Source organism: Cricetulus griseus, chromosome 2 (genome assembly GCF_003668045.3).
Source record: "Cricetulus griseus strain 17A/GY chromosome 2, alternate assembly CriGri-PICRH-1.0, whole genome shotgun sequence".
NCBI lineage: Eukaryota > Metazoa > Chordata > Mammalia > Rodentia > Cricetidae > Cricetulus > Cricetulus griseus.
In genome coordinates this window covers 236,071,237-236,093,139 of record NC_048595.1, presented here as the reverse complement: position 1 = coordinate 236,093,139, position 21,903 = coordinate 236,071,237, and the positions used below count along the sequence as shown (strand labels likewise).

Genomic DNA, 21,903 nt, shown 5'->3' with positions numbered 1-21,903 from the left:
AAGTGCAGAACTGCAAAAGACCCATGGAGAACTGCTTTCCAACAAGCACTGGCCAACTTTTCACTTGAACAATAGTACAATAGTACCTCTTGTTTTAGAGCCCAAGCCAAGTTTTATCTTTAAAAAATAATTTTAATCTATTCACAAAAATTTAGCAAACATTTGTATACAATCATGGAATAATTTTTAGTATGCCATCTCATTCCAGCCATGAGAAAATACCATAGTAGTCAATATTAAAACTATCCATCCATAAATTATTTATCATTAAATGAGCACAGAGTCATTAGCATATTAATAACAGATATGTTTATTATTACATATCCATCAGTGCGGCTTTCAATATGACTTGAAACATGCAGATCCCCTAGAGAAGACTGGTTTTCCAGTGCTTATTTGATAGACATTACTGCAAAGCCATTATAAATTACTGAGGAGGTATTTGGTTAAAAAAAATAAATCACACTGCCCATACAAATCAACTCTTGTTACTGGAAGAGATGAATGGTATCATATGGTAATTCCTATGTTAACTGGAAAACATCATGGATATAGTTCATAATTCTTTACTACTGGTACAACTTTAAATCGTTTTTTTTTTTTTTTTTTTTTTGCAGATAGTTTTAATAGTCTTTCATTATTGTAGCAGGTAGTTTGGTGCAAAGATTGTACTCAATTTATAAAAGTTCAACAAACCTATATATTTAAATTAAACCAATTACCAATGAAAAAGCCCACTGACACACATTATTTTTTGTAAAATCTGTTTTCTGAAAAGTCTGTACTTATGGCAGTAAAAAATTCTCAAATTAAGGCACTCATAGGGTAATCGAACTCCCACTGAAAGTTTTCTAAGAATAATTTACATTTCAAACAGTGCATACATTTTTATGTTTGTTAACTTAATGTCTTTTCAGTTAAAACCACAAAGAAATACAATATATAATTACAGAAATGATGTACCCCACACAAATGCTTCTAAACTTGGTTCTCTTGTACAGTTAGTCTCTAGTAGTAAAATAACTCAATATGGCTTGGCAAAAATGCATAGATTAAATGTAATTCTTTTGTCTTCTCCCAGTCCCCAATCTACAAAGTTGCTGAAACATATACAGTATTTTGTAAAGCATAATATATTTCTCCCTAAAACCCACTGTGGGTAATCAACAGTAAGGCTTTTAATTCTACAGTGAGGGCACTGAGCTTCAAGTGACATCACTATGTTCTTAAAATAGTTCTGTATAGTCTTGCAAGAGCACAAAAACTTAAGTCATTTAAAAAACAGAAAACTTGTCTCATTTTGAGATATTTTCTTTACTCCTTCCACAAACTGGTCTTGACAGTGACGGCCATTCCACTGAAAGTGAAAGTTCTTCCCTCCTGCTCACACAGGGAAAACTGTTCTATCATGACGACAGGCGTTTTCTTATAAATTCAAAAAGGCAGCACCTTAAAAAATATAACTAGCTAAGCTTTCCCCAACTGTACTTGCATTACATAGTAATAATTAATCTAATCTACCTGTAGGCAAACCCGCAAGAAAAAACAAAACAAAACAAAAACAATCCTCAGTGTGCTTTTTGTGCCAAAACAGAGACAGAATAACAGCAATCTTAACCCTGAAAAGCCTGCGGTATCAAAGAAACAGCCTGTCTGCTCAGAGTGGTTAAACAGCCTGGTTTAGAAGGTAGCATCCCACATGAATCCAACACAGCAGTAGGTCACATGGTTAACTGTTGGAGAGAAAAAAAAGAGTCTTGAAATTTAAGAAAGACACTTGGTTTGAAAATATAAGAAACAACAACTGGAGGGAAGGGAGACAGTGTGGCTCAGTGGTAGACTATTTGGCTAGCATGCAGGAGGCCCTGCATCCAAATACCATCAACACTACCCCCAACTCCTCCTAAAAACATAGACAAATATATATACTTACATAAAAGAATAAGTAATCACAAAGTTTAGAGGAAGGAAAACAATACCATAATATGATTTCCTTTGTGTTTCTATTCTTTTTCTAAAACTCTTTGCTTTTTGATTTTTTTGTTTTGTATTCTGAGATAGGTTTCTCTGTGTTGCTGTATTACCCTGAGTGTCCTGGAACTCACTCTGTAGACCAGGCTGGCCTTGAACTCAAGAGATCCACCTCTGCCTCTTGAGTGCTGGTACCGAAGGTGTGGTACCATCATGGCCCAGCAGCGAAAACATTTCCTTACTCAAAAATTTATTTTAAATGGTTTCAGTCCTTGTTTATACCCTACACCAGGTGGCTGAAATAGCATTCTAGAAGTTCAGTTGAATGCTGTGACAACTGTAGTAGTGTGGAGGCTTGAGAATACAGAAGAAGAGGGCACACTTCATGTCAAGGAATAAGATTTGCTACAAACAGTAGAGAGTGAAGACAGTAAGTGAATTAAAGGCAGCTTCAAGCTGAGCATGGTGGTTCAGCCTTTAACCCCTGCACCCAGGAGGTAGAGGCAGGTGAATTTCTTGAGTTTGAAGCCAGCCTGGTTTATAGAGCAAGTTCCAGGATGACCAGGGCTACACAGAGAAACCTTGTCTGGAAAAACCAGGGGGTGGGGGAGGTGGAGAAGTGGATGGTAGGGTGGGCAGGATTTAGACGTGTCCTATAACTGTCGTAGCATATAAAATATTTTTGAAAAAAATTCTCATCAAAGACTTACAAAGAGGGATTTAACTGAGAAGTTGATTTGTAATACAATATTCATCAGTACTAACAACTAATGTTGATTTTCAAAAGAACTCAATACGAACACAGTGTAAGAGATGAGGAACATTTTACAATGATCCATTTGCATTTAAAAATGTTACTCTGGTGGGTTAAAATAACAAGGGCCAAACCATGTCATATATATCCCAATCTATGACAGAAACTCGGCATGAAAGTATCTTATGTACTAATTCCTAATAGCAATCAGTTAAACTAATTCATAAAACCCTTCGAGTGAGTTATACATTAAGACCTACCTATATATAAATGATGTTCTCTATGGTGAAAGCAATTCAGTTCTGATTTTAGTTTGTGTGCTGCTAAAGGTAGCAAAGGCTTTTAATTATTATTATTAGTAGTAGTAGCAGCAGCAGTAGTATTTGTTGAGACAGAGTCTCTCCATTTAGCCCTGGCTGTCCTGGAACTTGCTCTGTACACCAGGCTGACCTCAAACTCACATAGACACACTTGCCTCTGCCTGATGCCTTACTAGGTTTCTAATTTTGTCTGCATGTACATTTGTATTCCAGAAGAGGGCATCAGATCCCATGGGACTACGGTCATAGATGGTTGTGAATCACCATGTGGTTGCTGGAAAGTGAACTCAGGTCCTCTGGAAGAGCAGCCAGTGCTCTTAACTGATAAGCCAACCCTTCAATCCCTAAAATTCTAATTTTAATACACAATTTCCTAAAAGGTTAATATTTTAGTCTTTACCTAGTTTTTCCAGATGTATTTTTGACCACTTTCCGGAACGACTGATTTGCAGTGGATCTTGTCGACATTGTTCGAGGAGAGGCGCGGACAAAGCCAGATGGTGGGTTCTTAGGAATCTTCTTTACCAGATGAGTTACCCATTTTTTTTGTTCATCCTGAGAACATGCTAACAGCAGCATATCTCTTGCTGATGTTACATCGTAACTTACTGTATTAAAAAACAAAAATCCCCACAAAACTTTCACAATTAAAGCCATAATACAATATTAAAAACTATTAAATTCTTAGTTTTTCAAGTTCTTAATTTTTAAGATATCATGGTTAATTATCCTTAGACAATATCTTTGCCTCAATGTGGCTAAGACTGAAATTTTTTCTAAAAAACGAAAAAGATCAAAACCAATAGTTATAAACACAAGAAAAATTAGAAATACAAAAACTGTTAACAGTAAAACAAGCATATGCATCTGTAGAAACTATGCTTTTCTTTTTTTTCCGTTTTTTTTTTTCCGTTTCCCCCCCCCCAAAACAGGGTTTCTCTGTGGCTTTGGAGGCTGTCCTGGAACTAGCTCTTGTAGACCAGGCTGGTCTCAAACTCACAGAGATCCTCTGCCTCTGCCTCCCGAGTGCTGGGATTAAAGGCGTGCACCACCAACACCTGGCAAACCTATGCTTTTCTGAGAGCAGTCAGTCTACATAGGTTTCCTTGGCCTCACTGTGAGGTGCCGTCTGTGGGAAAATAAGGAAAGATGAAAATTCTAAGGGGAGCAGTGGGACTCACCCTAAGCTTTTCTCTAAACTTTCAGGTTTTTTTTTTTTTTTTTTTTTTTCTTTTTTAAATAGTGGCTGCCAATTGAAAAGGGGATGATTTGCATTCAAAACCCACTAAATGTTGAATCACTGTCTCTCACAAAGGACTGCTTGCATGGTCCTTCCTCAGGTGCCAAAACACCACACCTTAGGACCAACCTACAGAATCTGCGCCACTGAGACATCTCGCACACTGCACCTTACCTTTGCACGGGGAAATCAAGTCCTCTTTCTTGTCTAGGTGATCCCTGTGGCACTTAACATGGCATCTTCGACACTCTAGGGCAGGGGGTGGCTTAAATACATGCCACAGAGGTTTGGCACAGGCCTCACAGTTGGCAGGGAAGTGGTAGAGTGTAGGAATGAATTCATGGCCCTTGTGGTTCTGGAAGTTGGTTTTTTCACCTTGTTGAACTGGTTCCATTTCTATATCTTTTCTACATTCACCTTCATTTGCATACAGGATCTACATTCAGGAGTGGCAGAGAAAGATTACAGCAAAATCCTAATCTGTAAACAAAAATTCTAAATGCATGAAAACACAGCTATCTATTTCACTTATGATGAGGTAAAAGAGACCTTAATATTATATTATTATAATGTAACATTTGTACCTGGAATATTTTAGGAATTTCTTCAGTTTCAGCTCTGTACACATCTCCTTGGGTTACCGGTCGGACATGAAACAATTTACTAAGACAGAGATAAATGATATAAATCTATTATAAGAATCTCATTGGTAACAAAAGGAATACATTTACTGAAGAGAACATGTAAGTAGCAAAGAAGCAAACAAAAAAGTTCAACACCAATAATCATTTGATATATATGTATACATATATATATTTGAGATATATATCGGAATTTTAAAAGAAACAATAGGGGTTGGAGAGATGATTGTTTAAGACTCATTGATTAAGAGTGTATACTGATCTTCCAGAGGACAAGTTTGGTTCCTAGCACCCACATTTGGTAACACACAACTGCCACTAACTCCAAATTAAGAGGCTTCAAAGGCACCTACACTCATGTGCACACCCACCACACACACACACAATTAAAGATAGTAAAAATAAACCTTTAAAGGTAAAACTAGTAACATCAAATGCTGATGAAAATGTAGAGAAGATAGATCACTCATATATTGAAGGTAGAAATGAAAGATTGCATATTCACTTGAAAGACAACATGGCAGTTTGTTTTTATAAAACTAAATGCAGTCTCATTTTTACTATTCCACTCAAGTTCATTATTCATAACTGATGTTTTAAACAGACTGAAGTATTACCAGGGCTCTCTCAACTTTGTTTTCATTCTAACCAGTAACAGCTCCAAAAAATACTTATTTAACATAAAAACATCTTATGTACTGTGCATTTTATGGATGGGTGCACATGCCACAGCTCCTATGTGGAAGTTAGGGAACAACTTTCTGGAGTTTATTTTCTTCTTCCACTTTGTGGGATCACATGTAGGTCATCAGGCTCAGCAGCAAGCACTGCTACTCATTGCGACATCTTGACAGTCCTTCATTTAACTTTATGTATCTCTTGAATAGCACTTACCAAACTTCATTTTGAATTTATCTTGTACACTTAAAATTTTCCAACTAGTTGTCTATAAGCTTATATGTAGAACCTAGTATCTTTACATACACTATATATGTACATATATATATATGTATATATACACCTCTACAATAATATAATGTATGAGAATGAACACAAAGAAAAATCCTATGCTTACTAAGTCTTTCATATACTACTAAAACACCCCAGCTTTTTGCTTCTATTACGTAACATAAACCACTGATGGTGTCAGTATGCTAACTAAACAATCTTACACTAAAAAAAAATAATTTCCATCCCAGTGAAGGGATACACTCTGGCCGTGGACACATAGGGAAGGGCCAAGGCCCAGCCCAGGAAGATTTGGTGGACCTTTCAGAGCCCCCATTGAAGGCACTACCCTGCCTGGGGAGTGGAGGGTGGATGGGGTGGGGAGTAGGTCGGGGTGGGGGGAGGGAGAGGGTGAAGGGATTTACATGTGAAACAAGTTTGCTCCCAACTTGAACTAATAAAAAAAATTTAAAAAAAAATTTCCTGTGTATATGTATGTGCACCATGTGTATGCCTAGTGTTTGGGGAAGCCAGAAGAGGCTGTCCAAGCCTTTTATAACTGCAGCTATAGCTGTGAGATGCCACATGGGTGCTGGGAATCAAATCCGAGTCTTCTGCAAAAGCAGCAAGTACTCAACCTCTGAGGCACTTCTAGAGCCCCAATTTTACTTTTTGAGATACTCCTTCTCACAGTCTGCCATAGTCAGACTTTATTAATTTGTACATGTGCCTGTCTGTGTCAGTGTGGGCACACACACGTCATGGTGCATATATGGAAGTCAGAGGACAAGGGCAGCGTGCTGATCCTCACTGGTTCACCTTCTCTGAGACACCTTCTCTTTGCCACTGTGTAAGCCAAGCTCGCTGGCCTTCCAGAGACTCCCATCTGCCTCCCAACTCCCTGTAGTGGTATGCTGGGATTGGAAATTTGCCCCACTGCATCCACCTTTTACATAGGGTTTGGGATCAGAACTCAAACAATTAGACTTCTGCAGCAGATGCAAATTTTACCCACCACTGAGCCATCTTGTTTGGAAAAATAGGTAACATTGTTTCACACAAAAGGTCAAGCCATTATAAAAATAACTCAAGTAAACAGTCAAGTAACTGTAAAAAATCTGCAATAAATAAATAAATAAATAAATAAATAAAGATTCAAAGGCAACTTACTCTATGTCCAACACCATCGATGGACTGGATTGTTCCTTATCTTGTTCATCATTATAGAACAAGATTTTTTTGCTGCTTACCACAACATACTGAAATGACAAAAGGCAAAGAAAAACGAAAAGATCAACATTAAGTTGATTTAAAGTGACTACCATAATATTTCCCATTTGTGTCTCCATTATACTGTATTAATTTAAAACCAAAGTTAGTAATAGAGCAGTTAATACAAGTTCTATGCTTTATAGTAAAACATGTAAAAAATATCATTGAGAAGAATTTAGGTATATGGTACCTGTTTTTTCCAGCCATATCTTTTGATATTTCCTCTATTTGGTACAGAAAGCCAACCTTCAATTCTTGACTCTAGGAGAGATTAAAAAAAAAAAAAAAAAAGAATACTAGTCAATCTTAAATTATAAAACCAAAAGGAAAACTACAAGTTGTCTGACAGCATGCAGCAACAGGCAATAGAAAACAGCTAAATGAATAAATGCTGTAATTTGTTCTTTCATGCTTCAATCACACAAATTAACTTTAACAAAGACTGAAGAAAAAAAATCCCAAGCCACTTTCCCCATACAATTAACATTTAGTACTCAATTGAAAAGGTATGAATAACAATGTCTTTAAGAGCCAGGCAAGACTGGAATGGATTACAGCTTACATGGACATGATATATAATGCTTTAAATATTACATAAAATTCATATAAAATATTCAGCAAAAACAGGAAGAAAAAAGAAAAGAAAGAAATGCAGCAAGTTGAATGATTCCGAGCCATGATTTACACAAGAGCAGGCAAAAGTACTGAGGTGTCCTATTACTCACAGAAGACAAGAGTAGAAGATAAATAAATAAGGAATGCAGGCAGAACCAACTAGATACAAAGAATAAGAGACAAGCATTTTATTTGTTTTCTCAGTAAAATATCCTAATTAACTAACGTTCAAGTAAAACACGCAACAATTTCACTAAAGTTGTTCATCACATTTGATTGGAAGGCACTTATTTCTGTAGGTAAGTCTAATTCCAACCCTTCTCAAACTAATAAAGTATTATATTTTTTATGCATATTTAACTCAATAAACAGAAAAAGACACAGAAACAGGCAGGTTAACTGCTAGTACTTACACCATAAACTGCTGACTATAACTAAAGCCTTTTATGGCAGCTGTTGCTGCTAGTTCATTTATTCCTTTTGTGGCACTATCATCAGACTCAGGGCAGTGGGCATGCTAGACCGGTGCTATACCAGCTTCTAACTTTTTAAGACAATCTCACTGTGTAGTCCAAACTAGCCTTGATTTTGAGATCCTCCTGCCTCAGCCTCCTGAGTGTTGAGATCACAGGTGTAGACCACCACATCTGGTTAAATATATCTAAAGTTTATCAGAAGTGTCTGGGAAATACAGGTGATTTCTTTAGAGATGGTTATATTGGGTTGAAGATAGGAAAACTCAAGTTCTTCCTATATTAATCTTATATTTAAAACATAAAATAGAAAGGTAACCAATTTTAAAGTACACTGATATAGTGTGATTTATGGCTGAAATTATAATCCCAGTAGGAACATTTATTTTTCCCTCTTCACATAAAGCTAAAAGCTCAGTCTTACAGATGTCATTACTGAGCATTTGACTGCCAAAATGCTTTACAAGTGATAGCTCATAATTAAGATTTATAAAGTCCTAGAATATAGGATGTAATATTCTTATATATAGTTCTATTGTCACTCTCCACTTAAAAAATTATGACACCTGGGCTTAGCAAAAGTGGCTGACTTTCTAAAGCCTCCTTTATCTGTATCTATAAAAATCCAGTATGTCTTAACTTCTGAAGTAACGTTTCTAAAATAGAATGTTAGTCTATTCTCAAGTCTCACAATAGTAAGTTACTGGGTGTAATATTCTTTTTGTTGCTACTACTACCAGTTACTTAACTTACAAAACCAAGCTTTTGTCTGTGTTAAGTCACCCTCATGAAAACACTGGTTCATTAAATCAAATTGTGGTAAGTTAAATTCAAGTTTTCTCTATTTCTACCTAAGTCTTTTCTTTACTACTCCTACCGTTTATTTTATCAATAATTATTTTTCTCTTAAATAGTTTTTTCAAGTTTTGAGAGAACAGTGACCATACCCTAATGTTTGATTCATAAAGCCTATGGCTTATTACTTTGCTATTCTGCCTTTTTTCTAAATTAGCCACATAACTCTAAATAATGATTACAATTTAAAAACCAAACAGGCAGTTTCATATTAAATAATGTAGCGAAGGCTACTCATTATATATTGATCATCATAAATCTTTTATCTTAAGAAAGGAGAAATACTACTAGGAAATTTTTCCACTAATATGGCAAAAATGGATCTCTTACTTTAAAGTGTGGTTTAGGATGTCTAATACTAGTAATTCCTCGATAAAATAAAAGCCCTTCAATATTGACCTTTATACAAAACAGTGTAGTCTAAAATACCCGTCCCTACCCACTTCAGTGATTTTCTACATTTGGGTTAAGAACAGAACTAAGATCAAGAGTATAAATTTAAACACAGATATGTGTGTACATTTGTGTATGTGTGCACACACAGGCGTACACACACACTCTCTCCCTCTCTCAAGAGATGGCTTAGACTAGAGGCTAAGCTCATGCCAGAGCAATGACACTACCTTTCTGTTTCCTCTCTTTGCTAATGTATCTAACTAGGTCCTGAAAGCCACCACTTTGGCCCAGGGGGGCAATGTGCACCCAAGTGCTGTAAATTCACCTTTCACATCCATACATACAAGTTAGGCTCTCCAGAAAGAAGCGCAGAACTTAGACTAGATTTTCATCAACACTTTACCACAGAAGTACAAAACTAACTTGGATTTTATATATTTATAAAGCAATTTTGAAAAATGTCTGTAGCATTGCAACATCAACAACTGACTCTTTCACTCACATAACACACTGAGCCTAATTGGATGTAAATTAATAGCTAACATAGGCAATTTAAATATCATGATCACCAAAGTTTACTTTAATATATTACATCCAATTTAGTAGTGGTAGAGAACCACCATGCAATGTTTTAGCTATATTCTCCATATTCACAGTGTGCCAGATCACCACCTGCTGGAAAACCTGAGGCAGGAACTTCAGTGATAAGTGAGAGAATTAACATGCTTTTCTAAGATTTTTAGAATTAGGAAGCTTAGGAAAAATTTGATTTAACTGATGACAAAATACCCATGAAAAGCACTATAGAGGCTAAGCATTAGACAGCTAAGATATGTTAGAATTTCTATATTAAATGATGTTTCAGAGAAATAATGAAATGGTGTCACTTCATTTATACAACTACTTATAAAGCCAAATCACTGAACTAAAAATATAGGATGTACTTTAAAAAGTTATTATTTTAACTGTTGAATAACAATCTATTTAAAGTTCTCCTTTTATAATATGCAAATTCATTTACTAATTTTTAAAAAGATGTATTTATGTATATGGGTGTTTTGTCTACATGTACACCTGCAAATCTGAAGATGGCATCAGATTTCATAAGATTACAATTACAAACGGTTTTGAGCCACCAAGTGGGTGCTGGGAACTGAACTCAGGACCTCTGGAAGAGCAGGCAGTGCTTTTAACTGCTGAGCATCTCTCCAGCCCCCATTAACTAACCTGAAGTAAAATTAAAAGTTTAGTCCTCTTCAAGAAATATTCTAAACAAGTAAATAATATGCAATTTATATTAAGGATAAATATTAAAATACTTTACAAAACCTTATTTCTTATTTGTCAAAAACTATTTTTAAGCATCTGTGGTGATATATTATTGATGATTTATTAAAGCTTACCTGAGGATTCAGAAAGCAAAGCCACACACAAGCTATAGTGGTCAGGCAGTGGTGTTACACACCTTTAATCCCAGCAGCCATACTAGCTAGTTAGGAAGTGGTGGTGCACACCTTTAATCACAGGACTCAGGAGACAGAGGCAGATAATCTCTGAGTTCAAGGCCACCCTGGCCTACACCAGAGTGAAGAGTAACAGAGCTCATGCCTTTGATGCCTTTAATACCAGCTCCAGGGAGATGGAGACAGGACTTTATGGCTGGGCAGAAAAGGAATATAAGGAGGACGAGACAGGAACTGAGAGCTTTTTGCCTCTGAGGATTTGTGGAGACAGGATTGTCATTTCAGCTGGGTAAAGGTAAGAGCTACTGGCTTGGCTGTTTTGCTTCTCTGATCTTCAGCTTGAAGCTTGAACCGCAATATCTGTCTTTTATTTTTTTGTGTTACAACTATCTAGTGTATAGTGAATTTAATATGAATTTTCTACTGGGGAGCAAAATAACTAATGCAGGAGGGAAAGTAATTTACTTTTTTTTTTTTAATGTATGAGCTTTTGCCTGTTTATATGTAACTCTACTATATATGTGTCAAAGGAGACCAGAAAAGGTCATCAGGGCTCCTGGAACTTAAGTATAAATATCTGTGAACCACCGTAAAAATGTTGGGAACCAAATCCAGTCCTCTGCAAGAGCAGCAAGTGCTCAAAACTAAGCCATTCTCTAGCCTCAAGGAAGAGTAATTTTGAAAGATTATCCTTTAGTTTCTACATTCAATAGGAAAGTCAGGATTCAGCTTGCAGTATTTTTTCTAATGTTCCTACACTGACATCACAGTGATGCCAAGAGTACTTTGACATTTGATAGCCTCATAAACAAAATATCTGGAAATATTTAAAAGTTTTTGTTTAAGCAAAACTTTAAAATAAAAACAGACAAAAATGCAAAACAGAGCCAGTAAAAACATTTAAATCCCTTTGCCAAAAGACTCCCAGGTTAATCAGGGTTCCTAACCTGAAGCCTGCCAATCAAACCACCTCATGTGTTTTGCCAGTCTGGATCACACCAACTCATCTTTTAATTCAAGTCTTCTAATTATGTTTCCTAATAAGGTATAAATCTCTGAAATTTAGACAAAACCAGTAAGACATCACAAGCTAACAGAAATGCATGGGACAAAGAGAGAGCCCTCCTTGGGATTTTGGATTGACATTAAATAGAGTCCCTTTACTTCAGAAGTATCCTGTGTCTAACAAAAAAATGAGTTTATAATTTCAGTCAAAAACTAAATGACTGTGGTAACTGTCTTGGCTGTCCTCCACCCCTTTAACTTGATATAAACTAGAGTTACCTGGGAAGAGGAACCTCAAATGCACAGGCTTTGCACATTTGAGAAGCTCTCATACAGGATTCATATATGCTAAATAGAAGGTGCTGAAGACAAAAGGTATATTGAGACTACCTGCCAACATCAGGAACCAGCTGCAGCTGTGTACAAGTTCCCTCTTACACTGCAGTAAACTTCTCTCAATTAATAACTGATGTAGGAGGACCTAGCTCACTCTGAGCAGCACCATCTCTGGGCAGGCAGTCCTGGATTGTATAAGAAAGCAGGCTGAGTAAGCCACGAGAAGCAAGCCAGTAAGAAGTGTTCCTTTGTGGCTTTTGCTTCAGTTCCTTCCTTCAGGTTCCTGCTTGAGTTCCTGCCTGACTTCCCTCAGAGATGGAGTGTGACCCAAGAAATATAAGTTGCTCTTCAAAATAATTTATTGATTAAATGTCTGAGTGTTTTGCTTGCATACCTATATCTATATCTGTATCTATATCTGTACCTGTGTACCACATAAGTGCCGGGTGTCCACAGAGATCAGAAGACAGTGTTGGTTCCCCAGGACTGGAGTTACGGATGCTTATGAGCCACCACATGGGTGATCTGAATGGAACCAGATCCTCTTGGAAGAATCTAGTGCTCTTAAGCACTCCGTCATCTCTCCAGATCCAAGCTGTTTTGGTCATGATTTTTTTTTTGTCACAGCAATAAAAACTTTAAGACAATAATCAAAAGCCTCTATAAGTTGTATTTGCTACTATGTCTGATGTTGAATGTCTAAGTAGCCAAAAGCAGAGGTTCTTATTAACCCACAGCTACTATTGTCCAGAGGCATAAGCTGTATAAGAGAGGCAAACACTGAGAATCAGAAGGCATCCCTGGCCTTTTAGAATAGCAAGTAATCCTTCTTTCCATTAACTCTCACAAAAACCTGATTCTGGGCTAAAGTATAAGGGCAAAGACACCAATGCAAGTGGGCAGATATTATACATATCCTTTGAGTACCACTTTCCTGAGCAACAAAAAATTTCAAAAGTAGCGTATCAACTTTACAAAAATAGAAAGAAGTGTATTTTGTTGAAATACATTACCTGTCCAGCTTTTAAAAAGTATCTTTTTACTCATGTACTATACAGAAAATATACTAACAAAATCTATTTTCCATTATGTGGTTTCAAAAAAACAAAAAAACAAAAAAAACCCCACATATGAAACACTGAACTAAGAATGTTGGCACCACAAGCATCCTGCATGCTTTACACTTTTTAAGAATTATCTTATTTTGATGTGTGTGTGTTTGTGTGTGGCTTTTTTTTTTTTTTTTTGCCTACATATACGTTTGTTGCCTGTGTGGAGGTCAGAGGAGGCCTGTTGCCTGTGTGGATACTCTAGAACTGTAGTTACAGATGTTGTAAGCCACCATGTAGGTGCCGGGATCTGAACCGGGGTCCACTGAAAGAGCAACAATGCTCTTAACCACTGAGCCACCTCTCCAGCTATACATTTTAGTATCTGTAACCTATTCACTTCATTTGAACTCCAATTAAGCCAAGAATATCTATGTATCTATTTATTGATATTTGTTTTTACTTACATTAATTAGGGAAACAGAGAAAAGGAACATCAGGCGTTTACTTGTGCTTACTTTCTGGTTAGCTTTCCCCTCACCCTCTGTCCTTTCAACAGTATCACCTTTTCTCTATTTCTGCAAACTTACAACTTGACAAAGACTACTGCAGGCTTCTCACTAAAACACTGCCTAGGCTTTCTGTATATAGCCACTGTGGTTCTGTCAGAGTCAGGCACAGTGGTGCACACCTCTAAGTGCAGGACAGGGGTTGGGGGGGGGGAATGTGGGGCAGAGCAGAGGCAGGCCAGCCTGGACTACTGAGCAAGTTCCAGAGCAGCCAGGGCTCACAGAGAAACCCTGTCTTGAGAAACAAAAATCATTTTCTTTTCTTTACACATCCTCAGTATATCTGAATAGCCTGCTTATGACTGCTTTTATTTTTACAAAATGTACCTAAGCAAATAACTGTCATATGTCTTGGCTATTAAAAACAATTCCTTCTTAATGAGTCAAGAACAAAATGATGGAATGAAAAATAAAAAACATGAGCAAACCCAGATGACAGAACAGAATTTTTCTTACCTGGAAGGTTTCCATCAGTCTCATCAGCACTAGGAAAACTAGCAATGCTGGTTGAATCCGAAAGGTCCAAAAGTTTTGCACGCAACTGCTCAATATCACTCTCTTTGCTAGCCAATTGCATTTGAAGTTCATTTCTGTGTGTACATTCTTCTACCAATTGCTATTTTTGAAAAATATATCAGGATAATAAAAATAATCAGACTCAAATAATTTAAAATTTAATAACTGCAATGTAAATGAGTAATTAAGTGTGAAACATGCTATACACCATGGATGTTTATTACTATGGTTGGGTTTCTTTTGGAAACACAGTTGGCCAGGCCCACCCAGAACTTTTAGCTCAAGCAGGTTTCCTGTCTGCTCCAAGTATCTGGGATGGGAGTATGCTACTAGTAGTGCCTGACAACTATAACAGAACTAGGTTGTTTCTTAGTTCAATGCTAAAGATAACCACTACCTTTTAAATTATATTATTTATGTATATGAATATTTTGTCTGCCTGCATGTATGCATACCATGTTCATGCCTGCTGGATCCCCTGGCACTGGGGTTACAGATGCCTCTGAGCTACCATACGGGTGTTGGCAATCAAACCCGTCTTCTGCAGAAACAACAAATACTCTTACACAGCCATCTCTCCAGCCCCTCACCCTACTTTGTTAAGAAAATTTTCTTTTCTTCTTAAATATAAGGTATGAAAAAATACATAAAATGAGTCTTGAGACCATTTTATGTTCATAACTTTGTTATTGACATGTAAGAAGTATAAAATACTACTGGTATTTTAATTCTAGAAAAGAAGACACTGAGTAGGAAAACAGGCTACTTATATCAAGATCCTCTAACCTAAGCATAATAAGTAACTGCTAATTAGTAAATATTACTGAAATAATGACAACTAAGAGTTAAGAGAGCACCTTTGAAAATTTTCAGGAAAAATGTTCACATTAGAGAGCATGTATGATCAAAATGTAAATGCCATAAACTAAAACATAAACTTTTACACGAGTAAGTCTACTTTAAGCAAGACAGGTTAACAGGTAGAGACTGACACATGGAGGAGATGGTCTCTGTGTGCGCGCACACACACAGACCTTACCGCTTGCATGTCGTTCAGCTCCTTCTGGTGTTTCACAACCATTTGGTTAAATTTCTCTCTTTCTTGGTTAAGTTCCAGTTGTAGCTTCCTATTTTCCTTTTCTTTTTTTCTCAAATCTTGCGTATTAGCTTTCTTCCTATCAATTTTAAAATCTTTGCGATTCATTATTTCTGCCAATTTGTTAACAGCCTGTTTAAACATTAAAACAGTATTTGTAAGGATCTATATACTGTACCCATTCAATTTTAATGTCTATTAAAATATATTGGCTTTCAAACTTACACAGATTTTTTTTTCTTGGTCTCTGTGTATAAACTTAGGCTTCTATGGAACAAACTATTCATGAGTGGTGGTTCAGATAATTAATACTAATACCTTATTTAATCCAGCGTAAGAATCAGGCTTACACAAAGAAAAATTGATTGTTTTAACAGTACTGCAGTATATTACTGCATACAACATATAAAGAAAGAAATATAACTATGTTCTTCCTAGATAAGAAAAGCTCCCTAGAGTACCACGTTTCCTTCCTTCCTTCCTTCCTTCCTTCCTTCCTTCCTTCCTTCCTTCCTTCCTTCTTATTTACTTACCCACTTACTTATGAGTCTCATTATGTAGCTGGTTGGCCTGGAACTCACTACATACTACTCAAACTCAGAGACAGCTCCACTTGCTTCTGCCTCATGAACGCTGGGATTAAAAGTGTACACCACTGCACTCAGTTCCATGTGTTTCTTAGGAGAGTTAGGGGATGGATAAACAAGGAAAACACATGAAGGAGTAAAGGCAGGCATAGCACTGTAAGTACAGGAAAAAAGGCCAGAGAGAAATCTCTTTCCTTTGGGCAAATAGGAAAACAAGGTGATTAGGTCATATTGAAACTCCTTTTCTTTTGTTGTATTTGTGTGCATACCCATGTGCACACATGTGTGTACACATGTGTACAGAGGCCAAAGGTTATTTGTTATCTTCCTCAACAGCTCTCTACCTTGTTATTTTCAAAGGTTTGTTTTTATGTGTATGAGTATTTGTTTATTTCTATGTATGTATGCCTACCATATGCATGCATAGTACTCACAGTGGGTAGAAGTCATGGCTTTTTTCTATAGGAACATAAAAAAGGAAAATGATAAGTTTCCCTCCCCCCATTAAGACAGAAGAAGCCCTAATGTAGCTCTTACCCACATTGATTAGGTTCCCTTTAGGATGAGGCACCCCTGAGTAAGAGTAATAATAATTACTACTAATAAATCTAACACATATTTTTACTTTGAAAATAAATTCAGAAACAAAGAATGTGAAAAGCCAGTGTAACACCATGTTCCTCAAAGGCAACCTCTACTAAAGTCTTCTGCATTTCTTTCAATTGTCCGGATGGATGGATAGAGATACACACACACACACACACACACACACACACACACACACACACACACACACACACACACACACCCCACACCCACCACCCACCCCCACCCCCCTCTTTAATCCCAGCACTCAGGAGGCAGAGGCAGAGGCAGAGGCAGGCAGATCTCCAATTTGAGGCCAACCTGGTCTACAGAATAAGTTCCAGGACAGCCAGGGTTGTGACACAGAGAACACAATAAACAAAGTTTAAAAAGTAGGTTAATAGTAAAGTTCCCCCTAGGATGAGGCACCCCTTAGTAATTGAATGCATATTTAGATTACTGACTAATAAACCTAACAAGATTTACTTAAACATAAAATTGTTTGTCGCCAATTATTTAACTAAATTAAAAGCAAACAATTACTGTAAAAACAAAAACAAACCAAAAACAAAAACCACCACTACTAGTAACTTAGTAAAATGACAAGACACACAACGCCCCATACACATTTTCTTGAGGTAGGGTTTCATGTCAAGACATTAGGTTTCAATTACAAAAATCAAAGGGACCTAGATACATAATCAAATGCAAAAAAAAAAAAAAAAAAGGTAAGCCAACCACCTCTACTGTTTCTTATTCCCAAACTATGTTTCTGACTTTCGATCTAATATATCTTTTCTTTATGTTTTCTACTGTCAATAATAGGTTTTTAATACAATCTATATTACAGTCTTCCTTTCTTGCTGGGCAATCAATGGTGGCGCACGCCTTTAATCCCATCACTTGGGAGGTGGAGGTAGGTGGATCTCTGTGCATTTGAGGCCAGTCTGGTCTACAGAGATAGTTCTAGGACAGCCAGGGCTATACGAGAAACCCTGTCTTGAAAAACAAAACAAAATAAACAATCAAACAAAAAACCCAAAACAACAAAAAAACATTCTCTTTCTTGGGATGGAAGTCAGATCCCCATGCACACAAAGCAGCTGTTCCTCTATTGAGCTGCATCATCATAAGCTTACGAGTGAAATTACTAGACGAATTAACTTTCTTAACTGAAATTCTACGTTCATGTAAGTCTTCTATATTTAACAGGGATTCATCTTGTTTATTCTAACGAAAAGCTAAACCCCATGACCTTCATTTAGTAAAAAACAAGCATAAAGAACAATTATTAGTTTTCTGATTTTACCATGCTTGAGTGCAAGGACTGACGGCACATGTACCTGTGTTTTCAGGGTCCGTTCAGTACTGATATTCTTTTCAAAGGCAACCTTAAGATTATTTATTTCTTCCTCTTTCTTCAACTTATATTCTGCCAATAAATCAGGTAAAACATTACTGTACAGCATTAAATAATTTTATCTGCATTCCAAACTAACAATGTCCTCAATTGTTGAAATTACTATACACTACACAGTAATACACAGTACCTTTCAGTAATTTCATTAAGGTATCTACTTGATTTTGTTTTACATATATGTAGCCCAGGATGCCCTTAAACTTCCAATTCTCTTGCCTCCACCTCTCAGGTGTTAGGACTGCATGAATTTGTTCCCTGTCCAGATCATTAATATAATTCTTAAGCCTACATAAGTTAATACCCGAAAACAAGTATTAAAAAACGCAATGTAAAAAACAACTAATGATTAATCACAGAATTAGCATTTATTTATTTATTTATTTATTTATTTGTTTATTTATTTATTTATTGACATGGTCTCAACCAGGCTGACCTGGAACTCATAGTCTGCCTCTGCCTCCTGAGTGCAGAAATGAAAGGTGTCAGCTGTCATGAATGGCTACATTGTTTTTCGCTTTTTTAAAAAAGGTATGTGCAAAATTGCATCAGGCTCAGTTAAATGTATAAACGTATGTGGGCACTGCATGTTTGTTTCTGATTAGTATTGGATGCATGAGTTACTATGTTCTGTGTGTCTTGGTGATAGCTCAGCTGTTACACTGCAACTAGCTGCCTGGGCTTAGAATTCGCCTCTGGGCTTTCTGGCTACTGAATCTGATGTAATGACAGAGATTCATGTCATTAAAGTTATAATGTTTACTTTATTAAAAAACAGCTAAGGGAATCCCAATATTTATGGTTAAAAATCTGTAACAAGAAGTTAACTTAAAACTTGTAACTCTAAATTAGAGCTGTTCTGGGAAACAACACATGGTTTCCCACCATCTTAACTTAAACTTAAGTGTAGCCACATTGGCACTGGCCATTTTGACTAGGGTTGGGGAAGAGGGAGATCAAGTGACTTCACGGCCATCTTGACTGAAGGTGATCACATGGAGAGGGTCTACCAAGGAGACAACAGTTCTCCAAAATATCTTGGATTTGGATGGATTTTTGTATGATAATTCCTGTCCTGAAAACAAGGTCCATGAAAGACAGGATTTAAATCAATGTTGGTTTAATGAAGCATTAAAACTGCACCTTCATGTATTCATGTATAGGGACACATCTTGCTGGAAGTCAGACTTCATAACCTTAAGAGTAAATCACCTTGATACTGATTTTAGAGACACTAAATTGTTTATACTATCAAAACTTGCTTTTGCCTTCTAAAAAAAAATAATAAAGGTGTGTATGCATTCGCACATGCACTCTGGTAGGGAGCATTTGGAGGCAATCAGAGTTACAAGGAGGTTAGTTGTCAGCTGCCAAATGTGGATACTAGGAACAAAACTTGGGTCTTCTGTAAGAACAGCAAGCTATCTTAGTGAATGACCTGTCTCACTAGCCCTCATATTATAGCTTAAAAAAAAATTAATTATCACAAACTTAAAACAGATTTATTTTTATTTTATGTGTATGAATGTCCTGGCTGCACACGTGTCTCATGTGTACGGTTGGTGCCCTCAGAAGCTGTGAGAAGGTGTGGGATCTCTAGGAACTGGGAACCGAACCTGGGTCTTTTGTAAGAGCATCAAGTGCTCATAATTGCTGAGCCTTCTCTCCAGCCCCACACTGTCATTTGTTAAGGAAACGCCATATACCTTCTTCTGCTGTCCTCATCCTTTCATTTAGCTCTTCGTTTTCTTTTCTTAGTATTTCAATATCTTTGGTTAGCATGGTGTTTGTTTCTTCAAGCTAAACAAAGCAAACAAAGACTATGTTTTCATACTTAAAGTTAAAAATCTTTAAAACAATGCTTAACATCTTCTGCTGATAAAACCGGTTAAATATTACTTTAACTATAGAAAATGCCTAGTTTCCAGTTTAAAATATGTGAGTGAGCAAGGCATAGTGGTACACACCTTTGATCCCAGCATGCAGGAAGAAAAGAATATTGGATTTCTGAGTTCAGCACCAGGCTGGTCTACAGAGTGAGTTTCAGAATAACCAGAACTACACAGACAAACACTGTTTCGAAACCCCCTTGCCCCCCAAAAGTTAATACGTAAGTTACAAATATATTAGGAATAATTACCTTCTAAAAATGGTATGTGTACACATGTATGTATGTGTATGTGTTTATATATGTTAAGCATAATAAAGTCAAAAGGTGTATTATAAACAGAACTAGATGCAAGACTAGGAAATTTGAACTTGTTCCTAGCTCTGCTATTAACCTATGTGACCCTGGGGCAAGTCATTCTCCTGTGTCTCAGTTTTCTCATCTGAAGATGATGAAAATATTATGTTCAGCCTTGACTATTCCAAGTATACTGTTTTCTTGTAATCATAGTAACAACTGCACAGAAAGAACACTATTTCTGCCCCTGCCTCCAACCCCTTTGGTTGGGTGAGGGAGGAAGTAGGGAGAAGGTTAAGATAAGATCTAGTAATGTAGCTGGTTGTCTTTAATCCAGCACTTAGGAAGCAGAGGCAAGTGGATCTTTGTGAGTTCAAGGCCAGCCTAGTCTACAAAGTGAATTCAAAGTGAGTTCAGGACAGCCACATGCTGGAGCATAGGCATACAAAATCCAAAGCAGGCATGGGATATCTTCCTCTATATCTCCTTTAAGACACTGAGGCACAGTCTCTAATTGAACAGGAAATTCACTATTTTGGCTAGTCTGAGTGCACAGGAAGCTCTCAGGATCTGCTTGTCTCTATTCCCAAAGCTGTGATTACAGACAAGGGTAGCTAGCCATGTACATGTTCTTATAAGGGTGTTAAGAGATTCAAACTCAGGTCCTTTGCCTCTGAGAAGTTATGTGATCTCAGCAGATTGCATTAATTCTCTAAGCCTCAGATTTGCCAAAATTACAAAACTCCTCAGAGGCAAAGCCAGGATTTGAACCCAGGCGTGTTTACATCATAGTGCTTGCTAACTTCCAAAGAAAAGTTTCTGTAACTCCCACTGATCCCAAATTACTATACAGAGTACAGTATGGACCTTAACAACAGAGAATTGTAGGACTGATTTTGATCACAATGAATTATTAACAGTGAGTTTCTTCTTACCCCAGAATAGTGACTCAAATTTCAAAGAAATCTAGTCCATACAAACACTCTTAACATAGTAAGAAAATAAAAAAAATGAGTTTAGGATAAGCATTTACTCCAATAAATTGTAACACAGATCTGTAGCAGGGAAAAAAACCCAGTGTGCTGAATAAGACTTTCTATCATTCTCAACTGTTTTAGATAAGATAAACACAAGTACAGAAAGGTCACTTTACATAAGAGGCATTAGTAAATATGTATGCACACACTCCCCGATACTTTAAAATGTTACCTATTTTGACTTAAATCATTTTCAGTCAGATATTCACCTATCACTTACCCGGCTAACAGTGTGATCTTTATCTGTAATCTCTTGTCTATTTCTTGAAGCAGCTTTCTTGCTTTCTTGAGTCAACTCAAAATACTGTTCTTCCAGAATTCCTCGAGCCAATTGCTCAGACTCAGCTTTTGTTTCTGCTAGATCCAACTGAGTAGAAAGAGTTTCTCTGCAACAGTTTTAAGTGAAATGAGTAATAACAGAAAAATTTCAGTTCATTCTTCTTACTTGATCACATAAATGACAACAATTATCTTACTAGACATGGCAGCCTGTATCTGTAGTTCTTTTGTTTTGTTTTTCCAAGACAGGGTTTCTCTGTGTAACCCAGGCTGTCCTCAATCTTGAAGATCCTC

At 36.7% G+C, this 21,903-nt stretch overlaps 1 protein-coding gene across 4 annotated transcripts in view; it reads right to left on the bottom strand.

Moving 5' to 3' along the window:
• Positions 1–292: 292 nt before the first annotated feature.
• The window catches only part of Rock1 (Rho associated coiled-coil containing protein kinase 1), a 108,409-nt gene continuing 86,798 nt past the window's right edge, over positions 293–21,903 (bottom strand). For all 4 annotated transcript variants that reach the window (XM_027403636.2, XM_027403635.2, XM_027403637.1 and 1 more), the window contains exons 23-33: positions 21,551–21,716; positions 19,815–19,908; positions 18,035–18,123; positions 15,463–15,651; positions 14,364–14,523; positions 7,337–7,407; positions 7,045–7,133; positions 4,870–4,948; positions 4,460–4,721; positions 3,446–3,653; positions 293–1,733 (exon numbers count right to left, since the gene is read on the bottom strand). In XM_027403636.2, coding sequence (XP_027259437.1) covers positions 1,730–1,733; positions 3,446–3,653; positions 4,460–4,721; positions 4,870–4,948; positions 7,045–7,133; positions 7,337–7,407; positions 14,364–14,523; positions 15,463–15,651; positions 18,035–18,123; positions 19,815–19,908; positions 21,551–21,716 — 1,411 coding nt within the window. In that variant the 3' untranslated portion in view covers positions 293–1,729. The remainder of the gene's footprint in view (positions 1,734–3,445; positions 3,654–4,459; positions 4,722–4,869; positions 4,949–7,044; positions 7,134–7,336; positions 7,408–14,363; positions 14,524–15,462; positions 15,652–18,034; positions 18,124–19,814; positions 19,909–21,550; positions 21,717–21,903) is intronic.